We start from the raw sequence: 16,342 nt of genomic DNA, 5'->3' as shown, positions 1-16,342 counted from the left end.
CAATTTCAATTAAAAAGATTAAAGGTAACCTCATGATATACTTATAGTTCTTATCTGGGAAAGGGAAAAGGGAAAAACAAACAGAAAAGAAAAAAAAGGAAGGGGAAGAAGAAGAAAAGAGGAGGAGAGGGGAGGGGAGCCTACATTATCAAATCATTAAAATAAAGAGAAACAGGATTTTTAAGTCAGTAGCCTTAAGACCCTGTGGCCACAGCAAGCATTATTTGCCTTCACGATCACCAAAGTAGTTCTTCACAGGTGCTCAGGCCTGGTTTCAGTTCCTGTGATGTACCTACATGGTTTTGTTTCATGACCCTCACTCCTGTCTATGAGCTCCAGACAGGTGTCACAGGACCGAGTACAGTGAGGTGCTCACAGCCAGCCTCGCCTTTCCACCCACCTGTCTGGCTCCGGCTGACTCCAGCTGCTGGGGCAGAGAGTGCTTTCTTCCACCTCGGGAATATTTCACCGCTATTTCATAATTCGATTCACCATTCTCCACTGTAAGCTCATCGTCTTCTCCCACAGACTCCAAGCGGGAGCCGGCACCTAGGGAAAACCACAGAAACACATCCTGCAAACATCTCACAGCTGCTTTAACCTCTCACCACCAGGCAATAATCACCTCCTGCAAATCCCAGCTTAAACAGTGCCTTAAAACAATGCTATGCAGTTCCCAACTGGGCAGTTAGAAACCAGTTTTGATCACACTCAACCAAGAACTTTTCTTGCTATTATAGGTTTTCTACAATCTTTCAGTGATGCTGAACTCTTCAGCACTGTCACTTGTGATAGTAAGGAAAAGAAGAAGATAATTGAGCCGGTAGCTCAGGGACAGAAAAGAAATTCAGCTGTTCATACCCAATGGCATTAGCCAGTGCACTAAGCTCTCAAGCTTCATTTATTTAAAATTAAAAGACCTGACACTGTAGCAGTATTCATTTCTAGAGGTGTCATGTCACTTTGAGGGAATTTTTACTGGAATGGAAAAAGGAAAAATGTGCCATATAAATGCTATTTTCTTTCCTTCCAGTAACAATCCTAGTTGCCTTAAAGAGAAGAATGTAGAGTTCACAAAAGAAACAAAATTATTTGTTTTGAAGGACATCCTGTAATTAGCCAGAGTATCCCACTCCTCACACCAGGGTTCCTCCAATTCTCATTTTCTCTAAGGTCCCTGCAGGATTCCCAGTCACAGCAGTTTCTGCAGATTTATCCTTGCCATTTCCCCACCACACAAGGGAAGGGCCATTAACTCCTATTTTACAGATGAAAACCCAAGACAACCACCAAATTTGCAGAATCTGGATTTCACAACAAGATTTTAAGATTACTTTAAACCAATGTGAAGTTGGAGCTGACACAGAAAGCAAAAGCTCTGATTTCCTTTCATCCTCAATGCCCTGTCTGTGCGCTGGGAACAGGGCTCACATGTCATAGGCTGAGGCAGAAACACTGCAAATTTGCCCAGGAGAGCACCAAACACGTTTTCTGCCACCTCCTCCTTGCTGGAGGCTGCACAAGCATCACTGCCGTTGCCGGGGAGGGATGGAGCACAGAGCTGGGGCAGCCACTTGTTTTCACTCGGCATGAAATCAATTCTGCTGATGCATCCACAGGCAGAATTCACACCCACTGCCCAGAGTGCAATTTAAATCCACTCCCTGCTTTGGGGTGTAAAATTACCTCTGCTTTTAAACTCCTCTTCCCCCAGCACACAGGCTGCTGCTGCTGCACACAGACATGATAGCCATCTTTGCAGGATCCGGCACTTCTTTCGCTCCCAAACTCTCCTGGCACCTACAACTAACCCTTTCCCATCACTTCTCCCTCTCTTCTTCTAGGAGAACAGTTAAATTTCTGTGTTTACTGCCCATCTCTCAATGCAGCTTCCCTTCCCATGCTGGTGGATGCTCCAGATTCACCCACAGCCCAAGGGCATCAGCACCCAAGGGAATTGGGGCTGGATCCCCAGTGAGCCACCAACTTAGAGCCGCAGGGGCTCCTGGCAGAGGAGCTCCCTGGAGGACGCTAAAAATACATGAGAAATAGGAAATTAAGGTGAACACGGGAGGCAGGGAGTCTCAGAAAGCATCAGGTATGAGAACATGAGCAAGCTCTGTACACACGTTACTGTTAAGACTTGGGGCCAAAGCAATAGAAAATGTGAGGACAATGAGCCATAATGGGCATTTTGGTGATGGCATCCTGAAATGTGTCCCTCCACCTCATTATCAGAGCACACTATAACATACAGGAACACAAATGTTCAAAAAAAAAAAAAAAAGCTTCCAAAGTATTGCATAATATTTTGGTCCCTGTAATAGTTCAACTCAGGAGGTCGAATGCAATCATCTTACACATGGGTTTTTTCTTCCAAAATAAACTAATATGATCTTCAAAGGAAAGAAATGTTATCTCACTTTTAGAGAACTAAAATAAATACACAACAGAAAAATTCTACTACTGCTATCTTTTATCAACCCAGCTTTACCTTGAGATCGACTTCTGTATTTCAATATGCCACTTCCCAGAGTGGGACTCTGGTTGTTTCCTTTGGACACTTCTGCACAGGCTGGATCTTGAGACTTCTCAGTTTCCATCACCTAAAAAAAAGAAAAAAAAAATCCTGTAAAATGGAGCAGTTGATGGAATTCCTCTCATTTTTACTAAGGGACAGAAAATTCCACTGCATATCATCTTTGTTTCCAAAACACATCATTGTATTAAGCCAGCATACATTTCTATAAGCAATTTTCAGCAATGCCTTTGGACACTGTTGCACATCTTGCCATGGGGTACAGGTAAAGGTACAGCTCTGCATGGCCAGGCATCCTCTGCAGGGCAGCACACTAATGTCCCCAGAATGCCTCCAGAACCCATGGCACCTCATTCAGGTGCTTCTGCATGCATTTAAAAAAAATCCAACATAGCTTTTTATTGCAAGCTTCCACAGACATCACATCTTTATAGAGAAAAAACACTTTTAAAAGGTGTTATTTTATTGTTACTGTCTGCAGATGAATGCCAGTGCAATGGATGAAAAGCTTATTTAACAGAAAGTTAAGAAGATTACAGAGCTAAGCACTTAAAAGCCTAGAAATGTGTAATTTAAATTTACAAGAGGAATCACAACCCTGCCACTCTGAGTAAAGGTACCAGGACAGGAGTCCTCTGTTTACCAGCTGTGTTTGCCCAGGTGCAGGTGATGAGGTCACATATCCCCTGCCTCCTGCTCCTATGTGGTCAGGGATCACCAGAGCTGCAAAGACTCTCCCCTGCCCATGCTTTTTGGAAGATGCTGATGAACTGCTTCCCCACTCTCTGCTTCCTTTACCAAGCTACAGCATCACGTTTTCCAGGATGTGCCATTTCACCGTAATCCTCAACACGCTCCCCCATGCACACAACCAATTGTTTTACACTCTCAGTCCATTACCCACTACGCATCCTCTATGTGATTATTCACAGAGTTCATGGCCAGGATGACAAAACTGCCAATACAAATTTTACTAGTAGCATTATACCTTTAATGTACTATTTAAATTGCTGAAGTCGGTTTCAAAAAAAATCCCACCCAAATGACCAAACACTTCACTGTAAAGATACTTTCTACTTCTACAAGTCAAGCTTAAAAATGTCAGTGCCTCCTATCCCCCAGTCCTTATCCCCAAGGCAAGAAACCCAAAATTTATCTTTTGAACAGAGTCCAGATGCCATGATTTCAGTTCAAAGGGTAGAAAACATAAAACTGGCAGAAAACAGGAAGCTGGAAAACTGCTTTTTATTCCTCTCCCTTCAACATGAACACCTAGACAAAGTTTACACATAGTTTGGACATTCTAGCTAGTTCTTGTTGATTTTTCAAGGCATTGCAGCAATTACTTCAGAGTCCACTTCTAGCATCAAAAGCTTTGCAGCTCACAGCTGCACGTACAATCAGATCCATCTGATTCATTCATCAGTCTGAAAAAACCCAGCACTTATTATGTGGTCATCCTAATGAGGGACTCATTCCAGAAAAGATGTAAAACATCAGATTCAAAACCCCACCCACCAGCGATTAGGCCACAGCCAAAGCATCACAAACTCTCCCTTACAGCAGACATCTGAGATACCCATAAGACAGCAGAAGCATCTGAAAATGAGGTGGGACTTCACGGATCTCACAAAGTTACAATGAAATTTACCATACTAGTAAGAACTTCTTTATGAAATGAGAACACCTTCATTGTAAGAATGTAGAAATCATTTGCACAAACAAAAAAATCGTGTAGCTGGAGGTTTAACAGGTGTACAATACAATCAGTGCAGAGGGGCAATGCTAACTCTGTGGTGGAGAAATATATGAAGCACAGGGATGAAGAAAAACAAGAGGGATGCCTCATCAAAGCAGACAGTTTTGCCAGCACGCTGTTCAATTATCCTAACAGACATGGAAAGGTCCAACCTGATTTTTCTGGAGATGAGCATAACCTAGCTCAAGTCTGGAGCTATGGAGCTGTTTGGTTTCTGCCATGTGCATGAACATGGACAGTTACATCGGGTAAGATTACCCAACTCCCAGCCCAAAGATGGACCAAAAATTACTTAAATTACTTAGTTTGTAGAGTGTGCAAAGAGATGGTGAAATAATCTCTGCTGGGGCCAATTTCCACCCTTAGTCCAGGCTCAAGGGTGATCTGTTTGGTACATCTTGTGTTTCATGGACTTTGAGTTTGGTTTGTTGCTTATATGATAGGTTTTTTGCTTACATTTATTTTGACCGTGCCACAGAAGCAAAGTACAGATGCATTCTGCAACTACATAGATTTCTCTCTGGTGGGATGGGAGGAAAAACAGGAAACAATTGCCACTTGCATTACAACTGTGCACCCCCTGCTCCTTCCCCTCATCACTGCACAACCCTGGAGCCTGTGAGCCTACAGAAACAAAACCCCCAAACCCCACATATGATCCCCAGAAGGGCATGTGTGTGTAAACATGGATGCTAGGCAAAGCCTCAAGACGTTCTCAGCAGCTTCCTGAAATTATATTTTATCTAACTTGGCTTGAGACTACAATAAGAAGTAAAACAAATTAAATTACCTACATCTGTGTTTCTTTCTTGTTTTAGCAAAAGTACTTTTCTGACATTAATTACAAACATGCAGGGAAAGACGGCCTAGCATTTGCAGTGAAGTAGATATTCTTTTTAAGTCGTTGAGCTTGCCTAGTAAACCACCAGGAGTTCTACACTATTCAGAAAACACTTAGAAATCCAATCTACAAAGCTTGCAAGAACTCCCCAAAGGCATGTGTCTGTAGTATTTGGCTCTCCTATAACTTAGACAAGAAGAAAAACCAAGCTCCACCTTATCCTTCTGGCCATGAATGTATCCTTTTACTGGCTCGAGGCGGCTGCCCAGGTTTAACCATGCCGTTTTAATTTTCCTCACTTTCAAGGAAACGAAGCTTATTATTCCAGTTCTGTAGGTCTCGTATTAAACTAAACCAATAAATCCTACCCAATGCCGTCCCGGTGTTAAGGACAAGGGGAGCTTTAACACGCACAGTAGTTTGAAGGGAGATCTAAAAATAGAGCCCATTTTGCCAGTTCATTAAGTAGCTCCAGGATCAAGTGACAGTGACATCTCAATTGATTTCAAAGGAAACGGCGCTATCAGGGACACACGGTCCTGGCACTGCACCAGGACGAACAACTGCCCTCGGAGCCCTGGCCCGGGCAAAGCTCCAGCGTGACCAGGCTCTTAATGAGGCGAGATGAGGAGCAGGATTATGACAGTCTGCATTGTTTAACCGCAAACAGCTTGGCAATTGCTGCCGATCCACAAAAACGAGACGGCACACAGGGGATGGTACAATTTAATAAGCAAACTGCTTTACTGCTGCCCTTGCAGAGTTCCTCAGCTGCTGCCTTTCCCATCTGCAAGCCCACCTGACTCCCCACGGCACAGCCTGGCTTGCTCTGCAGAGTGCTAGCACCACACAGACAGTTTAACCTGGTAGTCTGGGAGTGAAACAGCGAGGATCAGACTGAGAAGTCTGCAGCATGCCAAATTCAAATCTACCTGCACTGGCACAGCAAGTCCACTAGCAAGACCAGTGCCCTTCCTCAGAATAGCAAGGTGAAAGAGGAATGGCTGTGCCCCTGCACAAGCTCTGTAGGGTAATTCCTCATTTTCTTTGGCCCTGACACATCTAAGACAGTTTTTCCTTAAGCAACACTACTCCAAACATTTAAACATGAAACATCCCAGCACTGCTGTCTGTGGGGCAACCATCAGGATGGACCCAACGGGTCTACATGAACATGAGGTGCCAGCAGAGATCCTCCAGAGAAACACACCTAAACACCCAATGCAAACCTGGCTTCACCTGCTCCCTGCACAAAGTCTTTCTTCCTAGCCTCTCGAGACTGGCTGATGCCTTAAAGCCCTTAACCTTTCCAAAAGTTTTTGCGATTTTCTTCCAAGATCTGTTATAATTCTAACTGTTCCAGTTATTTGTGCAATTATTTATTGGTTTATGGGGCACAGCATGCTTTAAGCCTTAAATGCATCTCCTAGGCAGGGAACTCCACATGCCCCTTTGCCTTGCATAGAAAGAAAAATACCTTCACTTTTAAATTAGCTCTTTTTCAGTTTAATTGAATCCATCTCCCAAATAAATTACAAACTGCAGCACTATAATTTATGAGAATTAACATTGCAAGTGATGCAGAGGACACGGATTTTCTAATCTTGGATGGCACTGAGTTTTTCATGCCTTAGTGTTCTGTTTTAGGACACGGACAAAGCTGCCCTGACCCTGGAAGAAGACAGATGAGCTGGGACACACTGCATCAGGGGCTGCAGTACCCAGGGGCATTTTTCCAAAACACAGCACCTCCCAATGTCCATCAACTCAGCCATGGGGCTCACGAGAAGCCCAATTTAATCCCAGATTTAGTGATTTTTGGTGCAAGCTAGAGGACTCCCCTCTTTCAAAGGGCACTGCATCACTGCTCCCCACTGTCACGAGGGGAGAAACCCCCTCAGATGCAGAGAACCACGTGGAGCCATGGATGGAGGAAAAGAGAAGGAACATCACCTCCATGTCAGCAATAATTCAGTGCCTGAACTGGCATCTGAGAAAAATCCTGTGCCCTGGTTTCTCCCCCCACACCAAAGCTGACAGGACAGAGAGCAGTTCTGCATGTTGCCCAGGGCAGGCTCCACCAGCAAGGCTCCAGGAGGGCTCAGGTTTGGGCTCTATTCAGCACTGCTGGTGAAACAAAGCACCATCCGCCTTCCCCAGCAGCTCCCCTGGGAATTACATGTGCTGGTATCACCAGGTGTAGCCTCTACTTCCTCCTGCCTGGCCAAAGGGGATGGCAACCCAAGGCCTACATTACTTAATTTTAAAGAAAGTGTTGGAAAACTCTTGGTCCATGTGCAGCAGGAGGTCAGGAAATCTGATAAACAGTCAAGAACTGGAGCTGCCCTAAGTTCTGAATAGGTGGAAATGCCAAATAAACAAAACAAAAGCCTTTAAAGTGGTCTCTAAGAATGTCTAGTCTGCCACTTTACCAAATGCTTGCATTCAAAAGCCACCCTAAGCCTTCAGTGTAAAGCAGCAGTTGCTAGAAAGGGCATTACCATTCGCTTCAGGAAGCATAAAACCCCAACAGTTATTTTTACGGCTCTTTACAAAGTCCACAGAGTAGCCCCTGCACATGAAACATAACCTGGCGTTCACCAGAACAAAGCCAGCAGCGATACCTGCCCACGCAGCCTCAGCAAACAGACTGGAAACTATGGCAGAGCTAAGTTACTCTCATCTTCCAGAACACTCTATTTATTTGGCACAAGACACTCCAAAACCTCCTTAAATATGTTTGGTACCAAGAGCCTCAGTGTGTTGACCACAGTCCACAGGATACTCGCAGGTTCTTGGTGTAGCAGGATCCCAGCTGTGGTAGCTCCAGTGACTCACTGGTCAGTTAAGCGAAGCAGATTTCACTTTTAGGTTTCCAAACAGTCGCTAAAATTATTAATAATGCTTTGAAGAGAAAAAACTTTAAAAATATCATTTTAAATAGGAAGAAATGCAGGAAATGGCTAACGCAGCTAACTTCTCCAAGAAACACATAGCACAGACAGCATATGCCTTGGAAACAGTAAGATGCTCCCAGCTAAACAGTTCCCAATCCTTTTTGGACCAGATTACTCTTCTTCTGCAACATATTATGATTTTCTCTAGAAACAGCTTCTAAGCTAAAGGAAATCAAATGCACACAAACAGATCCCTGCTGTTCTCTTTTTATGCTTTATCCTTTTTTCCCCTCAAACATCAAAAAGTAGGACACATTTCCATGCAGTTTAGTCACTGCCCACGAGATGTCTCCATGTGCTGCAGAGAGGTCCCAGAAGACTGGTCCTGGTAAACAGTGAAAACCTAAAGGATTCCTTGATTCTATGACACCTATGGAACTCAAGTCGTGTGAAAGCTTGTTCAGCTCCTCTGTTACCCTCTGTAATAAACACTCAGTTTGTGCTTTAGCACAAATCTGGACCCTTTGGATCACAACAAACAATAAATTGCTTCTCTTTTTTTTTTATTTTTAATTAAATGACCACCTTTCTACTCACTGTGAGGGACGAAGCAAGCAATAATCAGTCCTCCAAATAAGCAACCCTCCTGAGAATAGAGAAAGACCTTCCTAACAACAACATCAACCCACAGCTGCAGAGTGTGTTCCCACGACACAGCTCATGGGAGTTTGCATTTCAGCTCCAAACCCACATTTTATACCACCCGAAGTACACATAAGGATATAGAATATGCAACCATTAAGTGTCTTTCATACCTGTATCAAGAATCTAAAGCCTCATGCATTATACAGGCTACATGTATTCAAGCACTGCACATCTCAAAGGAGTTTTACCCAAGCCCAGCCAAGACTGGACCATGTACACGATCAAGAATTTGCAGATGTGATGATGCGACATTCACACTAAGTCTCAAATCCTAGAGCCTTTATCATCCTTCTGTTAATGTATGTGAACTGCATGGCTGTGACAGCATCTCTCTTATTCCAGTGCCATGAGGGTGTTATTTTTAGCTTGTTAAAGGCAGTTCATCTCCTTCAAAACTGGGCAGTTATCCAAAAAGCCAAAGGAGAGACAGGCTGTACTGTATCTGTTGCTTTATGGGAAAAACCCTCATTCACAAAAACAAAGACCATGCAGAACCTGTACTGTAGATAAACTTGTGTTTCTATTGCTCTGCTGACTCGGCTTTCAAACATATCACACAGGAAGAGCAAAAATTATAACTCTGGGCATTGTCTACACTGATATTTATGGACAAGTTAAAAAGGTTATCTTCCACTAGCCCAAGCAACAAGAGATATTTCACATTTTGTAGACTGCATCACGTCTACAGAGAAATCTGCAGAGTATTAGCCCCTGGGGGACACAGTTTTAAGATGGAGGCAGTAGAAAGTGGCCCTAAAAGGCTGGGAACCAGGAGCAGGGAAGGATGGAAGTGCTCTGAGGACCTCCCTCCTCACATGAAGAACACATTCACGTTAATGTCTCCTTGACAGGTGAATTTCAGAATGTGTGAAAAACAGTAATTCAGTGACACTGTGCCCCTGGGGGCCTTTCAGCACCCATCCTCCTCCCCAAACTCATGCAATGTGTGCCAACACCTTCCTCCAGCCCTGACCAGTGTCACACCACCACCATCAGCCCATCACCGAACAACTCCTCCTCAACAAGACAATTGCAATTGCTTATTTTAATATGACAGGGCTTCTGGAAACAACACACACTGTGTGAACCAGATTTGGTCCCCAAATATTTTGTCATTTTCCCTTGCCCAAATTTCTAACTACACTTACTCTGAAAACTCACATCCGGAGTCACTGCAGGACCCAGCATGTCTATGCAGCTACAGCTATGAGTGAAGAGCAACAGCTCTGAGCCATGCTGAGGTGCAGCTGGACCCTGTCCCTTCCTAGGGTGACATGGCACATGGCAGGATCTGGAAACATCACCAGCCCTCACCACTGAAGAGGAAGGGGGTTACTGAACCCTTCTCCAGGACGAGGTATGGCCACAACCGAGACCCACATCAGGTTCTTCAATTTCTCTCCCTCTCCTCTTCCCCAAGTAAAGCACCTCACTGCAAAGACAAATTTCTTTCTTGAAAGAGCAAAAGCCCTTTCTTGCTTTTTTCCCAGCCATGCAGTGCTTTTTGAGGAGTGAGCTGTGTTTCTGCAAGCTCTGTTGAGACTGCAGTGCCCTAATGGGAACAAACACTCCAGTCCTCCAAGTAACGAGGGCCCCTCCCCACACTCTGCACACATTTAATTGTTGAGTTATGCTTCCTGTTCCTTCTCAGTGCTAATGCTTTCTCTGAAATTCTCTCCCAGTGTTTCCAGAAGAACTTTTGACCCCAAGACTGATTTTAAACTTATGGCATTGTTATCCTTGCCTTTATTATGCTTGCATGGCTACAGGTAATTATGTATGGATTCCCTGGTAAGGCTCACAGCAGAAAACAGTCAGTTCTACAGCTCAGAAAAAAACCTATAAATGGAGAGGGAGGGGACTTAACAAATGCATTTCTTCCTATTAAACAAACAGGTTTATTTATATGCTTTCAGCTACATGTCTAGCTAAAAAAAAAAAAAAAAAAAAAGGTAGGTTTTGGCAGGGATCAGGTAACGCAGATCATACAAGAAACCTCAACAGGATACATATATCCTGTTTCTGTTACTGGTAGGAGGATGACAACCTTGCTGTGTCATGGCCATCTCCGCACGCAGTGTGCTCACAGCTGATGTGAAGGGAACACATAATACACTTCAGGTCAACTCAAAATGATTAAACATCAGCAAAAGGGGCCTGACACGCCACAGCAGAGGATCACGCAGGTGGGGATGCTGCCAGAGGCTGTGTCCCCAGGGCTGCCCCCCAGCTTGGGCACGGGGAAGCAAACTGTGTCCCTTACCAGCTCCTCCTCAACAGGTAGGGATAATAATGATCTCTTTTCCCAAACAGGAAATTTCTCTTTTGCACAATTCTATTCTGCATGGAATAGACTTGGTTCGGGGTGGCCTCCAGCATCACGGATGGCAGATACCCAGGAGAGAGCACATGATTTAAGTACAGATGAACAGTCCCCAGCCTTCCATCCCTGCCTTCAGCAAATACAGATCCAAACCTCCCAAGGCAGAAGCACTCCTCCTATATTTCAGTTTATATTCTCAGCTTTTAGGGATTTCAAGCCATTAATGTGAAGCTGGTCACCGAAGCTGGACATTCAAAAAATACTCAGACCATCATATATTGAACTACATAGCACTACCAGAAAGAGAGACAAACAACTTTTGGAGCAACTAAGAACAGCACATGCTTCTGTTCGGGGACCAAAAATGCTCCAAATTCACCAGACACTCTGCAAATTCTTAGCAGATGAGCTTTCTCTTTAGAGTTCATTTTCCAGGTTTCTCAATCAGCCAGAATAAAGTGACAGATTCAATTTCAAGAAAAGAAATACTAGTAAAAGTGAATTAGAATTAAAAATAAATCATCCAAGGCAAATACTATCATATTATCCTATTTCACTTGGACATATACAATGATATTTTAAAACAGTAATGTCAACTGCACACAGGACCATTTAGGACAATGTGATTCTCTGGTCCAGTATTTTGTGTCTGAAGTTAAGGAATATTTTGGCCAAACTAGCTCTGAAAGAAATGCACTTAAAGGATATTAATGTAATCCTTTTTCTGCCTGGCAGCACAAGTTTTATTAAAGTTAGAACTTTAAGGGTCATTTCATGTTAAACAGGGCTTTACCTAAGGAGACTGTAAAAACAGAGCTCCAATTAAATTGTATTATGAAATTTTTATTAATGAAACTTAACAAGTGGACTTTCAAGCAAGACTGAAAGTGATATTTCTCCTAAATTACAGTTTTCAAGTGTCACTAGACCCTTCTGCTGTGTTCTGGGGAAGCTGACTAGCTCAGACTCCATTTCCCTTCTGAAAACACTGTAGCAGAACTTCAAGAGTTTTAAAAAACTTGCTCACAGGGAAAATTTCAACCTATAGCCACTAGAAAAGATAATTCTAATATTTTTTATTGTTGTTTCACAGAATTGTAGAGTAAGCCAGGTTGGAGGGGGCTTTTGGGGCGTCCCTGGTCCAGGCTCCATCTCAACTCAGATTCAAGTTAGATCAGACTCCTCAGAGCCTGGTCCAGCTGAGTTTTAAGTAACTGCAAGGATGAAGATTTGAATACACACCTTCATTCCAAGTGATTGGGTTTTTTTCTGTCTGGTTCAGCCTTTAAGCAATCAGGTGCTAAAGCACTAGCAGCAAGACTATACAGTCCGTCAGGTCTATAAATTATGGTTTTGAATACTCAGCAGTGAACTATATTCACAGAGAAGTTAATGAAAGAATACCCTGGACAACCCTAAGAGCTCCTCTAAGTTTTGAAGTATCTTCTTTATTTGCCAAAGAATTAGATATATACTATTCTGGTCAGAAAAGGGACAGTGAAGCCTCAGCTGACAATAAATCACTCTGAATTACTCATTGTTACATAACCACCCAGCACCTGACAGCATCCTTCTGGAGTCCTTACAAAGACCCACAGAGTAAACAAGAAAATCCATTAATCTCTTGTCAGAGGTGAGAAAGATAACTCCTCGCCAGAGCTGGGTGGAGAATCGGCTTCAAATCTAAGACATCTGACTCTTAAACTCAGGCTACAGTCTCAGTTACCTGGTCCAGCCCTTGCATACCACCCACCCTGGAAGTCTAATACAATTACATTCGCACTGATCAAAAATAGTCCAGCTTAACTCCTGCTTTAATCATCAGTCACTCTGTCATCCCTTATCTACAGTATAAATATGATGGAATATATATGAGAGAAAGAGAAGACATGAGAATATCATCAAGAGTGTGGGAGCAGCAAAGAACAGTGATTTCCAAAGAAATTTTGCAGTAATCTATGTGACTATACATATATTTTAAAATATAAGATCACGTGATGCTTTGAGTTCATACTGGCCTTGAAATAAGCTTTGCTATGAGAAATCCCCCCCAGGCCTGCCAGGTGGAAAAAAGCCCCGTGAATTTTATCTTTTCCATACATTCACCTTCCTCTGTCCTGCCTGGTGGTACGCAGGATTTGCACAGCCCAGCTCAGCTCAGGTTGTGATCTGATGAGGATGGATCAGGATGAGGGTAGAGCTGAGAGCTCTACACTGTTCAGAGGGTCCAGCCCAGGCTGCAGAGAGCCCTGTCTGCACTCTGAGGCTGAGACAGCAATTACAAGGGGAAGGCAAAGACACCCTGTGTTTCGCATCAGAAAAGTAATTATTTCATCCACAGATCAAGGAAAAACAGAAGAGGTCCTGAGAGTCACCAATAACTTATTACATCCCTCTAAATTACACCCTTGCATTAAAAAGAAAAAAACTAATAATAGGAACAGAGAAAAGAAAAAGAAAAAAATCTTGCTGCTACTCTCCCAATGTGTTTATTGTACCCAGATTTCTGTGATTTCCCCTCCATATCCCAGTGGTTTATTACAAAAGCACACAGCTACTGCCATCAGGCGTGAGAGTGCCAGATAGGCAGGCAAATCCAACAGGCTCTGAATTAGGCTACCACCACAGCCAGCTGCAGTGGCACTGGGATGGACATCAGGGGAGACTCCAAACTGGGGTCGGTTTTGAAGGGCTCAGGGAGGCTCATGTAGCTGTGTCTTCATGGTCATGTGCACCCCAGCTACCTTGAGCTTCCCTAAGCATTATGTTAATCTGGAAAGGAAACATCAAAAAAACCCATCACTGTCAACCAGGCAGAGCCATGCTGGAAAGACAGGAGCAAACCAAGTGACAAATAATTCCTAGCATGTGCCGAAACAGTCGCTGGAATGCCAGGGAGTTGCATCCTGAAGCCACACATAATTAGGTTTTGACAAAACTGATTTTTATTTTGAAGTGTTGCTGAGCCACAGCCTTATGAAAAAATTACCAGAATTTGCAACATGGCTTGTAGAAGAATTTAAAGTATTTTGATAGTCAAAAGAATGCTTAGGTGCCCACTCAAGTTAGCACATAAACACTACACCATCATCACTGCTAAGCATCCCCAGTTTATTTGTTTTTCCCCTCCTCCCCCTGAAAAGGTACCCTGGCACATAGACAATAAGACAGTGCAGAAATAACAAAACTTGTCAGAGTAAAGAGATGTGTGAGAGTGAGAACTGTTATAAACATTGACTCAAAGTATTTCAGAGATGACAGGCAGGTAGGAAGTGAACACCAGCATCAGCTAGACTACAGTGCAAGACCCATCCTGGGGAGCAGCCTTTTGCTCAGAAACAGGCAAGTGTAAGAATATAAAATCAAAACAAATCACCAAACCAGTATCATATCTGAGCCATCCAAAGGTTTAGGATATTTATTACAGCTGCTACAGAAGAGAGAAGAGAAAAAAAAACAAACAAGAAGAGAAAATTATAAATAGATACAAGCTCCAAGTGAATCCACCTGCTTTCCTTTGCTGGAAAACCAGTCTGCAAGCCTTTAGATTAGAAACATCATTTTATTCTTTGTCTGTACAATACAAGAGAGGCCCAGAAGACCGATGAAGTTTCAGAGAGCTGTTACATTACAAATAAATAACAATAACCCACTTAATCTCTTCTTAATACAGCCCTGAAGGGAATGCAAGTGAGATTATCAACTGGCAGCATTTATTCAGCAGAACTTCAGTTACGGTTCACAGCCAGGACTTCCTATCCCTCCCCTGAAAACTGTCTGTTGGCTTCAAAAAAGCAAATACAAACTTCAAGAGTTGGATCATAAACTGTTAAAGAGATTTAGTTACAAAAGAAGGGGAACGAAGAGCGTGTAAGTGCGTAAGCACTGCGAGAGACTTTGCATCAGATCCAACAAAAGCAGTGGAAGTGGGTGGAAAACAATCCAAGGGCAGAGAGAAAAACAAACCTCGATTGCAACATAGCCTGGAGGACACTGGAGCTCCTGCTCCCTGTGCTGCCGTCTTGTTGCAGCGCAGTGGCAGAGACGGCAGGTGCTGTGGTAGCTGCCATCCCCACTGCAGCTTCTCACCCTCATCCCATGCAAAGAAGGACTGGGTGGCACGGCCCCGTCCCCAGGACCTGCTCCGTGTCAAGCTGTAGAAGACCATGACAGATGCAAGCAGCCATCAGGGGAGAGAGTGAAAACTTCACACCAAAACCACACTTACAGCGACCGGTTTTTCAGGAGACACATTCACTCCTTTCACATCTTCTTCTTCTTCTGGCTCTTCATTTTCCTTATTGTCAGTGCAAGAGACAGAGTCTTGGACTGAGCAAGTGCTAAGCAAGTCTGGCAAGCTGGTAGATGGATACTTCAGAAAATCCCCTTCAGAAGGTTCCTACCCAAGAGACAACAAAATATGTTACATCATGTGCAGAAAAACACCAGTATCACAGTAAAACTGCTCCATTTCGTCTGCTCAGTGTGAACTCCCTGGTAATCCTCCCCTTGTTACACACTTCCATGTGCTCAAACTTTAAAGGCCCAGTTATAAAAAGAAGTCCTGATTTTAAAGTGCATATATAATAAACATGGGACAGTACATGTTTAAAAAATTTAGATTTCATAAAGGAGAATTTAAAATAAATGCTTCTCCAGCAGCCTGCTCCTCCTCACTTTGGGTTTATTAAACATTACTGCGAGGAGACTGAGAGTTTACAGACCTCATTACTCATTTCATTGCCTCCCAAATCACACCCTCTGCTCCCGCTCCCTCCCTGTGGATGTTCCCTTCACACATTTATTTACCTACACACATAAGAATAATACACTGAAACACTACTCAGGAGAACAAAATGAAAACTGAACCACCAATCCTCTACCAACTCAGTCCTGATGCTCCAGGATCTGTTTCCAGTCTTTGGCATCATTTCTGGCAGGCAAACACATGCATCAGCTGAAAGCAGTGGCCAGACAGACTCTCATTTTATTTCTTTCAGAACAAACTGTATGTTCCTGAGCACTCACCAGGCCAAAAGGCAAGGCTGCATTCCTATACCAACAAATAAGGCCTCAAAGGAGCTGCTAGGGAACACTTCACCTATTTACACCTTTTCTGAGGCTGCCTGAGACATGGCACAGGGTGGATTCCCCACTGCTTGCCTTTCCAAGTCCTTCTTCCAGGGACATGAAAACTGCCCAAGTGCACCGAGCACAGGACAAATAGATTCACAGCCTGACCAGGAACATGAAGTTTTATGCCATGAGCTTATTCATG

At 43.5% G+C, this 16,342-nt stretch overlaps 1 protein-coding gene across 5 annotated transcripts in view; it reads right to left on the bottom strand.

Moving 5' to 3' along the window:
- Window positions 1–16,342, bottom strand: part of PDZD2 (PDZ domain containing 2) — a 202,573-nt gene that overhangs the window by 36,626 nt on the left and 149,605 nt on the right. For 4 of the 5 annotated variants that reach the window (XM_050329167.1, XM_050329166.1, XM_050329169.1 and 1 more), the window contains exons 6-8: window positions 15,293–15,463; window positions 2,495–2,606; window positions 401–549 (exon numbers count right to left, since the gene is read on the bottom strand). In XM_050329167.1, coding sequence (XP_050185124.1) covers window positions 401–549; window positions 2,495–2,606; window positions 15,293–15,463 — 432 coding nt within the window. The remainder of the gene's footprint in view (window positions 1–400; window positions 550–2,494; window positions 2,607–15,292; window positions 15,464–16,342) is intronic. The other variant, XM_050329170.1, reaches the window with a different exon arrangement.

This window comes from Myiozetetes cayanensis, unplaced genomic scaffold, assembly GCF_022539395.1.
Source record: "Myiozetetes cayanensis isolate MyiCay16 unplaced genomic scaffold, myiCay2020 scf4, whole genome shotgun sequence".
Taxonomy (NCBI): Eukaryota; Metazoa; Chordata; class Aves; order Passeriformes; family Tyrannidae; genus Myiozetetes; species Myiozetetes cayanensis.
This window is presented reverse-complemented; position numbering and strand designations above follow the sequence as displayed.